We start from the raw sequence: 17,324 nt of genomic DNA, 5'->3' as shown, positions 1-17,324 counted from the left end.
AGAGTAGAAGCTCATGATTTTTGATGCTACTTTGAGTCAAGGTGCTATTTTAACTGTAGTAAGTACTGTGGAAAGTTAAAAAATGAAGCAGAAGACATAGCTTTTGCCCTTGAGAAAGTCCCTATTAAATAGTAGAGCTGGAAGAAACATGCATACATACACACACAGTGCAAAATAACATGCAACCAACTGTTGTACAGAAATAGAAATAAGATGGTTAGGTGACTAAGAGGCTTAAAAGAAAAGATGAAAAGATTGTTATTATAGAAGTAGCTTGAGCTGAGCCTTGAGAAACAAGAAAAATCAATCCTAGTTGACCTTAAAGACCGCATGTTTAGGAGACTGGAATGATAGGGTGGTAAGGGGGAAATGCAGGTGGTAATAGCCTATGTGGTAAATGAATAATGAAGCAATAGAGGCAGCAGATGGAGACAGTTTGGCAAGGAAAGGAAGGATATAAATAGTTTGATAACTAGATGAAGGAGCAGTTGTTTCATTTTATTCCATTTTTTTATTAAAGAAGAGAGACATGTGGTTGTTTGAATATACAGAATAAGAAACTAATAGAGAGGGAGACATGGAGGGTGCTTGTAAGAAAGGAGATGGTAAAGGGACAAAGTCTCTCAGGGGGAGAGATGGGGAGGGAGGAGCCTCAGAGATAAACTGACACCAACTGTATGGCACACTGTGTATGAGAGAGACACTTTGATATTGTGGAAATAAGAGGTAAGAGTTCAAAAAGAAGACAAAATACGTTCAATAGATGTTACCATCTGTTATGATTACTATTATTATTACTCTCTGTAATGACTTTTATTTGTGAAGAAAAGTTTTAATTTTTTTTAATTAATTAATTTATTTTTGGCTGTGTTGGGTCTTTGTTGCTGTGCACGGGCTTTCTCTAGTTGCGGTGAGCAGGGACTACTCTTCATTGTGGTGTGCGGGCTTCTCCTTGTGGTGGCTTCTCTTGTTGTGGAGCACAGGCTCTGTCTAGCCACGCGGGCTTCAGTAGTTGCAGCACACGGGCTCAGTAGTTGTGGTGCACGGGCTTAGTTGCTCTGCGGCATGTGAGATCTTCCCGGACCAGGGCTTGAACCCGTGTCCCCTGCATTGGCAGGCGGATTCTTAACCACTGCACCACCAGGGAAGTCACAGAGTTTTAATTTGGTATAATTATAGATTTTCTGGATTCTCAAAATGTATCAAAATCTGTAGCAATATGACAGCCCATGAGAACTGGTGCCTATGCTGGCTGCTTCTCTTTCCCAAGACCTGGCACAAGAAGATATGTAACCCCCTCATTACTCTCAGCTATGGGATAGGAGGGTCATAATATAATTGTCTTTATTAAATGCCTGGTACGTAGATGTCAAGAATTTAGACAGACGTGATTGTCCTGTCCTCTGGGAACTTATATTCTAAGATACAAAGGGGGAAGCTACAGAAAATGAGCCATGACCTGCCCTCCTGCCACTATCCCAAAGTCCAGAAGGATGTGATCATAGTAACCTACATATAACAAACATCTAACATTGTATAAAATATAGAAAATAGGCATTCCTGCTGTGAACTACCAATTACATGTCCTAAAAGTACTGGCCAGGAGACAGTTCAGCTTCTAGGTAACAGGTGACCTTCTAATACCATTTAGAAACACATCAAAACTCTTATGACAGTGCACGATAGTTTGTGTGAATGTGTGTGTAGGTTATGCATGGCAATTTATACCTTCCAACCATATTTTTTGTAATAGCTTTGTTGAGATATACAGTTGTATGATTAGAATTTTTTTTTCAAGTGACAGGAGTATGTACATCCATATACAGTTGTCCCTTGGTATCCACGGGGATTGGTTCCAGGACCTACCCAGGGACGAAAATCTGTGGATGCTCAAGTCCCTTATATAAAATGGTGTAGTATTTGTGTATAACCTAGGCACATCCTCCCCTATACCTTAAATCATCTCTAGATTACTTATAATACCGAATACAATGTAAATTCTATGTAAATAGTTGTATATTTGAGTGCAGCAAATTCAAGTTTTGCTTTATGGAGCTTTCTGGGATTTTGTTTTTCTGAGTATTTTTGATTCACCATTGGTTGAATCCACAGATATGGAACCCATGGATATGGAGGGCTAACTGTAATTTACATACTGTATAATTCACTGATTTAATGTCTACAGTTCAGTGATTCTTAATATATTCAGAGTTGGGTAGCCATCACTACTATTTAATTCTAGAACATTTTCATCACGCCAAAAAGAAACTTCATAGGCACTGGCAGTTACTTCCTATCCCCAGCTCTCCCCCAGCCCCTGGCTACCACTAATTTATTCTGTTTCTATAGATTTGCCTATTTGTACATTTCATATAAATGCGGTCATAATGTGTAGCCTTTTCTTTTCTGTCTTCCTTCACTTAACATAAAGTTTTCAAGGTTTCTCCATGTTGTAGCACGTGCCACTACTTTGTTCCTTTTTTTTTTTTTTTTTTTTTTTTTTGCGGTACGCGGGCCTCTCACTGTTGTGGCCTCTCCCGTTGCGGAGCACAGGCTCCGGACGCGCAGGCTCAGCGGCCATGGCTCACGGGCCCAGCCGCTCCGTGGCATGTGGGATCCTCCCGGACCCGGGCACGAACCCGTGTCCCCTGCATCAGCAGGTGGACTCTCAACCACTGCACCACCAGGGAAGCCCTGTTCCTTTTTATAATATTCCATTGTATGATAATATTCCACTGTATGGATATAACGTATTTTGTTTATCCATTCATTAGTTGATGGATCTTTGTGGATTTTCACCTTTTTTGGCTGTTATGAATAATGCTGATATGTGTTCAAAAATAGATCTATAGAGTCAAAATGCAATTCAAAATTAGTCCTTTAATTAAGGGTAAGATTTTAACAATGCCATTTTATTTCTGTGTGAGAAGATGTATGCAATACTCGATAAGATACTGTACTGGAATCTGAAGTCTGTCAGTGTGTGGACATAACTATTTACACTTATACAGTAGTGTATTTCTCAAGTGTAAGATTAGTTAGTGGACTTTTCTACAAAATCAGCTATTATCATTGTCAGTAAGACAGAGGTATTTCATTGCTGAACATATTTTATTCACAGTCAGTTCCCAAAGGTCTATGTAAGTAGATGATTTCAATTCTTCCTCGCACCAAACCTTGTACTGAAATGTCAAAATAAATGATCAACAGTACTAAATAAATTATCAAGATTACTATTTTAGTAATTCACTGAAACAGTATTTACCAAGCACCTACTATGTACAAGGTTCATTCTTCCTTTTCTTTCTCCTGCATACTCCTGGGTATAACAATATAAAAGGCATGTGTAATACACCATCCAGAAAGTGAGAGTTGAATACATACTTTTCTTCAATGGTTCGTATAAGGAAAATTATACAAAGCCACATGGACAGGTTAGGTTTTTCCCCATCCCCTTTTCATCTCTTAACACCTTTTGATCACAGGGAATAGGCCCATTTTGCTCCAAGCACTGTTATTCTAAATTTCACAATGACTTGTTACTGTAAAACAATCACTGTATTTGAAAGAACACAAAGAAGATGGTACTTAAAACATGAGAGACACACTAGGACTAATTCAGGTGAAAGACGTACCAAAGCCACTTGATTGTGTCTTTTGTGCTATAGGATGAAGTGAAGGGGAAATAGAATCTTAAGGCATATTTCTTTTTCATCTCTTTGGACAACATTCCCTTCAGTTAAAACGGTACTTTTTTAGCTTAGGTACTTTTTATGGAATTTGCAGATGTCTTTAAAAGACTTCTAAGATTGCTGTTATGGACACAACCAAAGCCTTTAACCTAGTCATTTTTACACAAGGACCTGATAGTGGAATCTTTTAAATAACCATGTGTCAGTATCTTCTACTAATGTCCCACTGAGTTTTGCACAGAATCATTGAATCCAGTCTAGCTATATTAAGTAGAAAAAACAAATACATGTATATGTCCAGTTATTTACCCCCTCTCTTATAAGGACAATGCTATTAAAATCATGTTATTAGTAGTCAGGTATGTGTCTGAACGAAGCTTTGGTTTAGTCAGTAGAACTACTACATATGATGTCTGTCACCAATTCCAGCCTCTGTATTGTATCTTTCAGGTAGCTTGACCTTCTCCTTTTGCACCATCAGTTTGCCATCCTCCAACCCAGCCTATCTGCCATTGTTTTTTCCTACTCTGCAGTTGATGCCTGTGTTGCAACCTATAAAGAGAGTGTTTAGCTCAAACTAAATTGGTGGATATTGGTGAGACTGTGATAGCTACAGTACTTCAAAGTCTGATATAATCCGTGGCTATCTGCACTTCATCTTGGATTTGTGCAAGGAAGTGCCTGTTACTGAAGAATATGACCCTCTTGGGCCTTCTGATATGCTTCAGTAAAATAAGTGATTAAATGATAATTAAAACATGAGTATTAAAATGATAATTAAAACGAAATCTGTACCTTAGTGCTGTATTTTAACTCTGCCACTGACGATTTGCAAATGAAGGATCAGAATCAGTGTTAAGTTTGTCCAAAATTATTCCACTTACCTATATTGATGCAGAATTTTATCATGAAATCACATTACATGTTGTTTTTCTGCATGTAATTTCCTTCTCTTTAGTTTCCTCCTTTGAAGTACATTAAGAAAAATAATGAAATAATAAATTAACCAATAATCACTACATTGTAATCCATAACTAATTTTGAGAGAAGTGAAAAAGGAACAGTCTATTTAGTGAAGTAAATTGCTAACAGGGAGATATCTTCCTTTCTGATGCACTAAGCTCTAAAAGGTTAGGGGCTGAGAAATTTTCCATCTGCAAGCTGTGAAGATTTCTCTAATACCAAATCACTGCAAAAAGCTTGCTTTGCTATTTTTATTTAAGTTATAGCCCACATGTTCATTCATGTTGTCACGTCTCTTTACCTACCTTGTCTTAACTGTGATGCAGGCTCTCAAAGAGTAAGACCATCTTCTTTTAAAATCATTTTTATAAATGACATGTATATATGCTTTGGATATTTGGTAATGCTAATAACTAGGAAACTCCAACAACACAACTTCCCGAGTTTCTTTAGATTTGGTGAATAACATTTAAGTGGCCTTATTATGCAATATATGATGCTATAAAATACAGAAGGGAGAGATGGTGTAGCATTCAGTAAAGCTCATATATAAAGGTTAATGTCCATCAGCCAGTTTTGTCCTGATTTTTTAAAAATGACAGAACCTATATTCATTGGAGACTGTTCACAGCACCTTTAAAATACTGTTTGCTGAAACTAAAACATGTTTTTGTCACTTTTTTTTTATTTCAAAGTGAATTTATTTGCTGTTAATGAGCTAAATACTATGGCGAAAATCTACATTGCACAGCACCAGGAATGATGACATTTCTAGATACAAATAATAACGATCATTTATTGAGCACTTGTCATGTGCCATGCTGGGTGTTTTTTTTTGAATTTTTCAATTTTATTTTTTTAATTTTTTTATACATACAAATAACCCAACGAAAGTTTAGTATTAGTTGTTTTGTTTGTTTGTTTGTTTGCTTATACTGCAGGTTCTTATTAGTCATCAGTTTTATACACATCAGTGTATACATGTCAGTCCCAATCGCCCAATTCAGCACACCATCATCCCCACCCCACTGCGGTTTTCCCCCCTTGGTGTCCATACATTTGTTCTCTACATCTGTGTCTCAACTTCTGCCCTGCAAACCGGTTCATCTGTACCATTTTTCAAGGTTCCACATATATGAGTTAATACAATATTTGTTTTTCTCTTTCTGACTTACTTCACTCTGTATGACAGTCTCTAGATCCATCCACATCCCTACAAATGACTCAATTTCATTCCTTTTTATGGCTGAGTAATATTCCATTGTATATATGTACCACATCTTCTTTATCCATTCGTCTGTTGATGGGCATTTAGGTTGCTTCCATGACCTGACTATTGTAAATAGTGCTGCAATGAACATTGGGGTGCATGTGTCTTTTTGAATTATGGTTTTCTCAGGGCATATGCCCAGTAGTGGGATTGCTGGGTCATATGGTAGTTCTATTTTTAGTTTTTTAAGGAACCTCCATACTGTTCTCCATAGTGGCTGTATCAATTTACATTCCCACCAACAGTGCAAGAGGGTTCCCTTTTCTCCACACCCTCTCCAACATTTGTTGTTTGTAGATTTTCTGATGATGCCCATTCTAACTGGTGTGAGGTGATACCTCATTGATGTTTTGATTTGCATTTGTTGTTTGTAGATTTTCTGATGATGCCCATTCTAACTGGTGTGAGGTGATACCTCATTGATGTTTTGATTTGCATTTCTCTAATAATTAGTGATGTTGAGCAGCTTTTCATGTGCTTCTTGACCATCTGTATGTCTTCTTTGGGGAAACTAAACCTAAAACATTTTAAATTCTTAGGTTTATAATATTGTTTGCATGACCAAATGATGCATTTTAACAAGTGATAAAAGCCCCTAATGAGGATAGCAGTTGAACAAACTGAACATTAAATTGAGAACAGACGTGTCCACATAAACATGGTCTGTTAATTACTGCTGATTGAAGAGATTTGTCCGCTCCAGGACCTTAAGAGTTAAATGTATAATCAACCCTTTAGGGACCAAACTGTTCTGCCTCGCATGGAAAAAAGTAACTTCCACTGAAAAATAAGGTCCTCAGTTGGTCATTTATCATCTCAAAGGGCGTATTTTATTATAAATGTCAATTCCACAAAATTATGTGTCCTGTAGTACATAATTATGTTCAAAATTGCATTTGAAATCTATTATTAACAGTTAACAGTGAACATTCTTAAAATAGTTATTACTCTTAGCCTTAACACAGAAAGCAATAATGGAGGTATTTTAGGGAGTTAAAAGCTGCAAGGCATTGGCCTCTGAATAAAGCCACTGCAGGTGTGTTTCTTAATGGGCTGTTAATTTTATAGTGGGTGAACACAAAGGACAGAGACCATGTGTGTTTTTAAACTGTGTTTGATGTGGAAAAGGAGTTGATGGCTGCAAAATATAAAGGCAGAGTGAAATGAGGCCAAATTGAACTTGCCCTCCTGAGATGTAATCCTCCTTGCTTAAAATCAAGGCAAACTAATTCTTGCCCCCCTGCTTCTCTCTCTTCCCTCCCCACCACCACATAATAAAGAATCCCAAGAAACTTATATTAAGCTAGCACAGCTGAAATAATTAGAAAATATGGCAAGAAATAATAAAGACCTGATACACTAACATTCTCTCATACTAACCAGCTCCTTCTAGGTTTCTTGTTTTTGCTACTGTCACTAAGTCACAAAATTACAATTTTGACCACCCCGCCTCATTCCCCACACGTAGGTTCCCAGGGTCCTCAGAACCTTGCTTCCCAGCATGTGGGCTGTGGACCACGAAGCATGGGCATTAGTTGGGAACTCATAGGATCTTAGTTCCCCGACCAGGGATTGAACCCAGGCCCTGGCAGTGAAAAGCACCGAGTCCTAACCACTGGACCGCCAGGGAAGTCCCTACACATTCCAGTTTGAGAAGCACTACTATAGAACTGTCCTTTACATTGTCTTCTTCCATTTTTTTTTTCTTTTTTTTTTGTCTTTTCTTCCTGGGGAAATAATTTGTTTTATTATTATAAATAACTCTTTATATTTTAGATATGTTTTTTGTAAGAAACATAATTAGATTTTACTTCTTAATTCCGAATGGTGGTTCTTACCTTTTAACACAAACGTTTAGCTCATTACTATTTATTTTTAATTATAGATATAGATATATGAAATTTATCTTCCATCTTCTTTTATGTTTTCTAATTGTCCCATCTAGTCTGTCTTCCCCTTCTTACCTTTGTTTAGATAAATTATTTTTAATCTCAGTATTATTTTCTCTATGCTAGTTCAAAAAATAAATTTTTAGTTTTTAGTATTTATGCTTGAAATTATAAGATTTTTAAAATTTATAATAATCTGAAGTTAGTTGATATTTGTACCATTCTTCAGGGTAATCCAGTTTTACACTTCCCAGATAATATGTGATTTTTTTAAACATTATTGAGGCATAATTGACAAATATGATCATATATATTTAAAGTATACAGCATGATGATTTGGTATACATATATATTGTAGAATGATTACCAAGATCAAGATAATTAAAACATTCATCACCTCGCATAGTTAACACAGTCAACTCGTGTGTGTGTGTGTGTGTGTGTGTGTGGTGAAAATGCTTAAGATTTACTCACAGCATTTTTCAAGTATACATTACCATATTATTAGCTATAGTCACCATGCTGTACATTAGATCCTCAAAACATCTTATAACTGAAAATTTGTGCCCTTTGACCTACATCACCCCATTTTCCCCTCCCTCCAGCCCTGGCAACCACCATTCTATTCTTGTTTCCATGAAATCGACTTCTTTCTGTCTGCCTTATTTCACTAAGCATAATGCCCTTCAGATTCATCCATGTTGTTGCCAATGGCAGGATTTCTTCTTTTTTACGGCTGAGTAACATATATATATATATATAAAATCTCACATCTTCTTTATCCATTTATCCACTGAAGGACATTTAGGTTGTTTCCATATCTTGGCTATTGTAAATAATGCTGCAGTGAATATGGGAGTGCAGATATCTCTTTGGGATGCTGATTTCAATTCCTTTGGATATATACCCAGGGGTAGGACTGCTGTATCATATGATGGTTCTATTTTTAGTTTTTTGAGGAACCTCCATACTGTTTTCCAAAATGGCAGTACCATTTTGCATTTCTACCAACAGTACACAAGGATTTTCTTTTCTCCACATCCTCACCAACATTTATCTCTTGTGTTTTTGATAATATCTAACCGAACAAGTGTGAGGTGATATCTCATTGTGATTTTGATTTGCATTCCCCCAGTGATTAGTGATGTTAAGCACCTTACATATACCTATTGGCCATTAATATGTCTTCTTTGGAAAATATATATATTCGAGTCCTTATATATATTCGAGTCCTTTGTCCATTTTTAAAAATTGGATTATTTGCTGTTTTGCTATTGAATTGTATAAGTTCTTTATATATTTTGGATATTAATGCCTTGTCAGATACATTTAGCCTTCCATATTCTCGGGTTCTGCATCTGCGGATTCAACCAACCTGGAATCAAAAATATTCGGGGGAGGGGCTTCCCTGGTGGCGCAGTGGTTGAGAGTCCGCCTGCCGATGCAGGGGACACGGGTTCGTGCCCCGATCCCGGAAGATCCCACATGCCGCGGAGCGGCTGGGCCCGCGAGCCATGGCCGCGGAGCCTGTGTGTCCGGAGCCTGTGCTCCGCAACGGGAGAGGCCACAGCAGTGAGAGGCCCGCGTACAGCAAAAAAAAAAAAAAAAAAAAAAAAAAAAAAAAAAAAAAAAAAAAATATTCGGGGGAAAAAATTCCAGAAAGTTCCAAAAAGCAAAATTTGAATTTGCCACAAGTGAGCAACTATTTACATAGCATCTACATTGTATTAGGTATTGTAAGCCATCTAGAGATGATTTAAAGTATATGAGAGGATGTACATAGGTCATGTGCAAATACTTTGCCATTTTATATATGGGACTTGAGCATCCACAGATTTTAGGATCCATGGGGATACTAGAACCAATCCCCCACAGAACTGAGGGATGGCTGCATATGGTTTGCAAGTATTTTCTCCCATTCTGTAGGTTGCCTTTCCAATTTATTTATTGTTCCCTTTGCTGTGCAGAATCTCATTAGTTTGATGTAGTCCCACTTATTAATTTTACAATTGACTGGAATGTACTTTTTCCACATGAGCTGTTGGTTCTACCCTAAATTTAGATCTTCATGTCATTCACCTGAATTATTGCCCCATAATTCCTATATCGTTCTTGTGCCTTCCTGTTCTAATGCATCCTACTTTCTGCCTCAAGATTAGCCCTTTTTTTTTTTTAATTTATTTTTTTGGCTGCATTGGGTCTTCGTTGCGCACGGGCTTTCTTTAGGTGCAGCTAGCGGGGGCTACTCTTCATTGTGGTGCGTGGGCTTCTCATTCCGGTGGCTTCTCTTGTTGCAGAGCATGGGCTCTAGGTGTGTGGGCTTCAGTAGTTGCAGTACACGGGCTCAGTAGTTGTGGTGCATGGGCTTACTTGCTCCGGGGCATGTGGGATCTTCCCAGACCAGGGCTCGAACCTGTGTCCCCTGCATTGGCAGGCAGATTCTTAACCATTGTGCCACCAGGGAAGTCCCAAAATTAGCCTTTCTAATGTACCCAACCTCTCCCCTCTTTCTAAAAACCTTTAATGGCTTTCCATCCTTTACTAAGTAAACTATTTAGGACTGGCTCTCAAGGAGCTATAGACTATCATGCCGTCCTTTCCCTCCAGCCCTATCTCCAACTGCTCCTCTCTATATACCCATACCCTGCACCTTAGCTTTATGGTTTCCCTCTTTGTTTTGGTTCAAGCTGTTCCCTTCACATGGAAAATCCTTCCCAACAGCTCTGTTGAAATCCTTTCCATCCTTTAAGGCCCATCTTCAGTACCACTTCCCATACATAGGCTTTTCTGATTCATTCTTTCATTCATTCATTGAATAAATATGTACTGATCACATACTATTTGCCTATATTTTTCTAGTTACTGGGGATAAAGCAATAAACAAAACAGCCACAGCCTCATGGACCTTATATTCTATCGGGAGAAAATAGGTGATAAACAATAAATAAATAAAACATGTGCTATGTTAGGTGGTGATAAGTGCTAAGGAGAAAATTAAAGAATATGAAGGGGACTGAGGGGACTGAGACAACTAGGAATGATGAGTATCCTCCAACCAAAACCTTTTCCTTCCTTTGTATACCCAGCTCAGGTATTTTCCTTTACAATGTGGATATTTGTGTACTTGTTCTATTTTCTCTCTTATATTCAAAGTTCCTTGAGAGCGAGAACTGTATTTTACTCATCTTTGTATCTCCTACAGCTACCAAGACAAAACTCAGTAAATAATGGTTAAAATGACTCAAATGATGGAAATAAATGCAATAGTAGTTTAGAGGAAAGAGAGACTGATATAGTGGTTGGTTATGGAAGGCTCCTTGGAAGATATTAAATTTGGGTAAGGTCTTAAAAGATGGGTGGGGTGAGGAGGAAGAAAGAGCTGAGTAAGTTTTTTTGATATACCTGTTCTTGAAAATCTAAAAACCATTGCTTTATAAATTAAGATTAATATTATGTATAATTTTCTTTACTTTTAAAACCAGTGTTTCAGAAGGGACGGGCAATAGACACCGGAGAAGTTGACATTGGTGCACAGGTCATGCAGACCATTCCACCTGGCTTATTCTGGCGCTTCCAGATTACTATCCACCATCCTATATATCTGAAATTCAATATTTCTTTAGCCAAGGACTCTCTGCTGGGAATTTATGGCAGAAGAAACATTCCACCTACACATACTCAGGTATTTGATATTATAGGTATTTCTTGACCCTTTTAGAGAGTGGTGAGATGAATAGTTTAGGGGTTGTGACTTGCAAAGTATGTGGGAGTCAAAGGTGAAGGCAGACAGTTTTTGTAATGAGTAAATATCGAGAATAATCACAGTCAAGCGAATGAAAAAAAATGGTACTGAGAAATAAGGACTAGCATTTAGCAGAGCAGATTCAAAAAAGGGAGTTTAAGGAAACATTCTTGCAACTTGAGTTCTGCTTCCTGGAACAGGATGGTCATGAGCCTTCCCAGCCCCCTCCTCTTACTTAGCTTTGGTGCCCACACCTCCTCCGCTGCTTCCATACATTCCTGACCTGTGGTCCCAATAAAGCAATGCAAATCAAGAGGGAAATGAGTCAAAAAGGCACGTTTTATCTTGCAGGTAAAATTTTTTCCTTGTTATTGTTAATAAAAACACAAATATGTAAAACCTCTATGGTTTACAAGACCCTTTTATAAACCTTTGCCACATCATTTCCCTTAATTTCCTTCCCTTATCTCTTCCTTACATGAACCCATTTGAGGCCCTGCTCCATCTAAGAAGTAGCATAGGGAATCATAACCATCTGGGGCTTGGGATACGTGTGTCATGTGCTTGTCCACCAATTAGGAAAAAAAAAAGGACAGGGTCTTTGAATGTTTAAATATATTACCACAAAGGTAGTAAATTATGATGAATGTTCTCAAATTTTCAACTGTTCATTTATTTGTTTTAAAAACTGTAAAACTCTTTTTAATTTGTAAAGAAGGTCATGGTAACATTTCAAGGGAAATGTCTATTTTCAAGTATCTTCTCTCAGATACTTTAGTAAAATATCAAGATTCTCTTGCATAATACTAAGTAAGAATTTTTATATTTCTTGGTTTATTATTTTTAAACAGTTATTTTTTCAGAATTAATAATATGCTTTTGGGTTTAGATATTCTTAAGAATGAATAACCTCTTCTCCCACTTTGCCCACCTCCAAAGCAAAGAAGTATGAAGTAGCACAATTGAAGTGAGAGATGTTTATCAGCCTTAGAAGTAAAAGTAGCGGCTCATATTTGTGTTTGTATTTGTTCCAGTTTGATTTTGTAAAACTAATGGATGGAAAACAACTGGTCAAACAGGACTCCAAGAGCTCTGATGATACCCAGCACTCCCCTCGGAACCTGATCTTAACCTCACTGCAGGAAACAGGTTTCATAGAGTATATGGACCAAGGGCCTTGGTATCTGGCATTTTACAACGATGGAAAAAAGATGGAGCAAGTATTTGTGTTAACTACAGCGATTGGTAAGCTGCCTTGGCTATGATTTTGAATTGACAATGTAACTCCAGAAAGACATAATCAGTGATGAAAGTGATACAGATGTTATGTAAGCATATTGCTCATTCTACCTTAAAGTCATTACTCGGGATAGGTCACAATGAGAAAGGTTTATATTGTTGTTGTCAGTAATGTTGTTTAAATGCTGATTAAGATTTTTTAAATGCTCCTTTATTTGCTGCCATTTTAGGTTACTTGCCATGCTCCTTTTTATATGTTTTCAACAGGAATACTTACCTGGATAATATTAATACTGTTACCGAGAATACATAGATGAACAACCTCATGAAGAAGGGAAATAAGCAAGAGAAGCCCTGTTAATTCAAGTTCTATTAAAAAAGAAAAAGCGAATAAATACCTTTTTAAATGAAAAAACTAGCATCAATCCAGTTCTTCTTTACAACAACTGATTCTAGAACCATTATGATTTAAAAATACAACCTAAGAGTAGAGGAGAGTCTTAAGGATAATAACTTGGGTCAATCAAAGTTCTTTCTTTAGAATTGTTTAGTTTAAAAATCATCACAATGGCTCTTTCACTGCGCTCAGAGCCCTTTAAAGCATGTTCTTTTTAATACAATGTCTACACACACTGTTATTCACTTTCACCCTAGTTAATCAGAGACAGCAAGCTCTTGTCATTTTTTTGGGTGAAGTCATTCCTCATAACCCTTTGTGCGAATAAAGCTGAGATCTTTAGCAGATTTAGAGCCCTAAGGGTAAACAACTCATAGACACAGTATTTTACTGTGTGAATTTTCCTAAAACACGTCTTTTAAAAGAAGGGAAAGTGTCTTACAGCTGTCAGTTTTCTATACACCTCTCACCACTTTATCCTTTAGTTAACCTGTTCAACCATATGTTTAGGAAGTTGTGTTGACTGTTAATAGATATACCATCTGCTCTTTATAACAATTATGTTTTATTTTTACTTGATGCTGAAGACCTTTTGTCAGTAGAAAATGGTATTCCCACTGCAAGATTATCAAAAACTTTCCTCTAAAGTAATCAGAAAGGCAATAAAAATGCACTGATGATTTTCCCCCTAGAGAAAACTCCACTGATCTTACATCTTCAAAAGACAAAGTGTTTGTTAAATTAGAAAAAAAAAAAATTTAAGTCATGACACTGTTTTGCCACTCACAGATTCAGTGGGGCAAATTCAGCGGACACACCTTTCATGATATTTGTCCACCAAGACCTAGTTTTGATAATGCAAATACTAATGAGTTATGAGAGGTTGAGTTTCTCCTAAGAAATCAGAGGATTTAGAAGATTTAAAACATTTGTGAAGAAGATTTTCTCTCTTCCTGTTATCCTTACCCCTAAGCTCAAGTTAAAACACTAACCAAGTCATTAACCTTTCAAAAATCAATAGACCCAGAAACATGCTTGAAGTTTTTTTCCTGTTCCTTACTTCCTCCCCGCAAAGAACCTAACCTTTGAGATATAATTTTCTGTTATCCAGAGATGAAGCTGTTAGTTTCATCTGCAACAACATATTTGCTTTTCCTTATGCAAATCAGTTTCTTTACTTTTCTGTTATCTTTAAGATTAGAAGCAACAGAAACATTTCTCCTATAATTCCACTTAAAGAGAATCCAAGTAAATTTCCCAAAATGTCAAGGGTATATAAGTTATTCACTGTAAATTCTCCCCATTATTTTTATGTTTTTGTACTTTATCTTAATCATAGTAAAAAGAGGATAATGTATTTGATTAAACAAATTAAGGTCTGTATGAACTTTTCTAAATGTTGCTCCTTTGTCTATTTCATGATAATGTTAGAATCAGTTGATTGATCTTAACTATATTTGGTCTGCTACTCATAGGGATCAAAACAGCATTAATAACCAACATTTATTGAATGACTAATATAGGCTAGCTACTAGCCTATATTATTATATGTTACTTTCTAGCTGTATAGACAGAGTTATCAATATCCCCTAATCTCAGCCAACCTGCTCAATAACATGATAATATATACCATCTATGGAGTGCCATTCTGCCCCAAGCACTCTACTGGATGCTTTACATTCAGTTATCTTGTTTGATTCTCATCACAACCCCGATAGCATAGGTATAGTGCTACTTACATTACAAGTAAGGAATCAGAGGCTTGGTATGAGTAAATAATTTGGTAAAGTCTCACAGCCAACAAGTGGCAAAATTGAGATTGGAGACACTCAGTATCTCTGATTCCAAACCCCTGCCCTTTAGACCATACTCATTCCATACGGTTATTCGTTAGCTTTGGCTTTTCCCATGAGAAAACCTGCCAGAAGCAAAACCCATCATCAGAGCAGATGCAGAAACCAAGGGGCTTTAGGCTGTAGCATAAAAACAGGGTTTTAAGCGTAGAACTTTAAAATGATTCTCAACTCTAATGAACTGGTGTCTAGGAAGTGAGTCTGAAGTAAGATTTAAAAGATAGAAGGCAAACTTCCTGGAGGCCAGTATAAACAGAAAAGCACATTCTTTTTCATCACTAGTTATTTATGTGTTTCTGCTGTAGCCATCCTCCTTTTGGAGTCCCTAGGCTATCCCGATGTCTCTTTGATACCCAGTGGAGGTGGCAGCTTCCAAAACCTCCTATATTGCCTTCTCTTCTCATTTGCATTGCAGGTGTTAAGCTCTGTGTAGCATTATGGGCCCAGGAACGGTTCTTAGATAAGTCAATAAGATGTAGGGATTTTTATTCATTTTCGTAGCAAACTTTATTAAACATGTTTTCTACAATAGCTACATTCCCACAAGGCTGCTTCCATAAAGTTGTCAATAGGACCTGGTGTGAAATTAAATTCAAGTATATTTACCTTTGAAAGCTTCCTCCATGGCCTCCTATTAACCATCCAGGGCAGGGGAAATCCAAATGTAGATTTAAGAACTGCCATTACTTTTTGGTACAAGAAAGCAAGATAAGAAAATAGATAATAATTGTTCCATCTCTGAATGAAAAGAGAAGAAAAGACCCTTTGTGCCTTTTCGTAATGACCTTTTAAATAAATTAATGATTTTCTGAAAATAACTAATGTTTTAATGAGTTAAAAATGGTTAGCTCATTGTCAAATATTACATTCCTGCCAGTCCAGTTGTTCAGCAAATGCCACGTGTCAGTTTCTTATCCAGTTCAGTTTTCTAGCACAGGGATCAGAAAACAGGCCACCATAAACCTGCAAAAAGGAATCTGTTGTATTCACACGGATGTCAGAAGAATAATCTCTGATTGATAATAGGGTGGCTATCCACACAGCCACTGGATTCATTCTCAGCTTTCTAAGAATCACCTAAATGGACTAGATACCACTTTCTTCCTCTTGCTTTTATTGCAGAATTCCAAGTCTAGACTAGAATTCCTCTAACCTGGAAATTTACTATCTGAAGCATTGGTTCTTAATGCTTTAATTCGGTCATCACCTGCAGAGTCACCTGAGGTGTTTGTTAGAATGTAGATTACTGGGCTGCATCCCTCAGAGACAAATTCAGTAAATCTGGAGTGAAGCTCAGGTATCTGCATTTTAATTGCCTCATGTGATCCTACTGATATAGGTGGTCAAAAGGCCACAGTTGAAGAAATGCTATTTCCCAACTCTCTTTATAAATTCTCATAGTTTAATGGAAGATGCCAAGACTACTTACTGGAATATTTCCTTCTAATTGGAAATAGCTTATCCAGGTGAAACTAGATGAAGTAGATAATTTGGATTGAAAAGAAAAAACTGGTACATACGAGAAGTATGAGTGTAATGGGCTAGAACATGAAAGTCCGAATCCAGGAGTGCTAAGTTATGGAAAACTTACAGAAAAGAGTAATGAGAAGATTATTTTTTTAAACTACAGGAGTAAAACATGCATATCATAATAGTTCATGGACTTGGAATTTGATGCTATCATACTCAAATACAGTTTTAAACTAAAAACAGTTTTTAACGTCATCGTCAGAGACTGATTTTTGTATAACTTTATACCTCTTCAATCAAGTTACTTAACACAAGACTTATCAAAGTACTGTTGCATTGCACATCTTTATGTCACCACAACTACCTATGGGCACCTTCAAAGCCTTCTCAATTCCCCTGAAACCTATTCTTCTCTAAGAATGGATTGAAGGGAAATTAGTGGCAAAGAACTGATAAGCATTTACAGTCAAGAAAGCATTTCTCAACAAAATACTTAGGTTCTAATGCTTTTAGTGGTGGTGAATTTAATATGAACACTTACTTTAAAAGCTTTCCATTGTCACTTATTAATGAAAATGAAATACTGATTATCATATTTAAGCTGTCGAGATAGTAGACTAAACATTTTAGGTGCTAGAGAAGAAATTTTTATTTGCTACAACCTAAATTTGAAAAATAAACAATAGACTTCGTCTTCTGGGTTACATTTTAAAGTCCATTTTGCTTTTGAGAAATGACCTATAATCCTCGTACATTTTTAGCTTTATCATGAACGTCTCATAAGAACACAACTCAACTAGACCCTTTAT

At 36.8% G+C, this 17,324-nt stretch overlaps 1 protein-coding gene across 3 annotated transcripts in view; it reads left to right on the top strand.

The window, feature by feature from the left end:
• Window positions 1-17,324, top strand: part of TENM1 (teneurin transmembrane protein 1) — a gene marked incomplete at both ends in the record, with an annotated part of 603,322 nt that overhangs the window by 317,617 nt on the left and 268,381 nt on the right. For all 3 annotated transcript variants that reach the window (XM_082610702.1, XM_082610701.1, XM_082610700.1), the window contains 2 exons: window positions 11,297-11,496; window positions 12,591-12,801. In XM_082610702.1, coding sequence (XP_082466828.1) covers window positions 11,297-11,496; window positions 12,591-12,801 — 411 coding nt within the window. The remainder of the gene's footprint in view (window positions 1-11,296; window positions 11,497-12,590; window positions 12,802-17,324) is intronic.

Source organism: Mesoplodon mirus (genome assembly GCF_964341445.2).
Source record: "Mesoplodon mirus genome assembly, chromosome: X".
NCBI classification, from domain to species: Eukaryota; Metazoa; Chordata; class Mammalia; order Artiodactyla; family Ziphiidae; genus Mesoplodon; species Mesoplodon mirus.
This window is presented reverse-complemented; position numbering and strand designations above follow the sequence as displayed.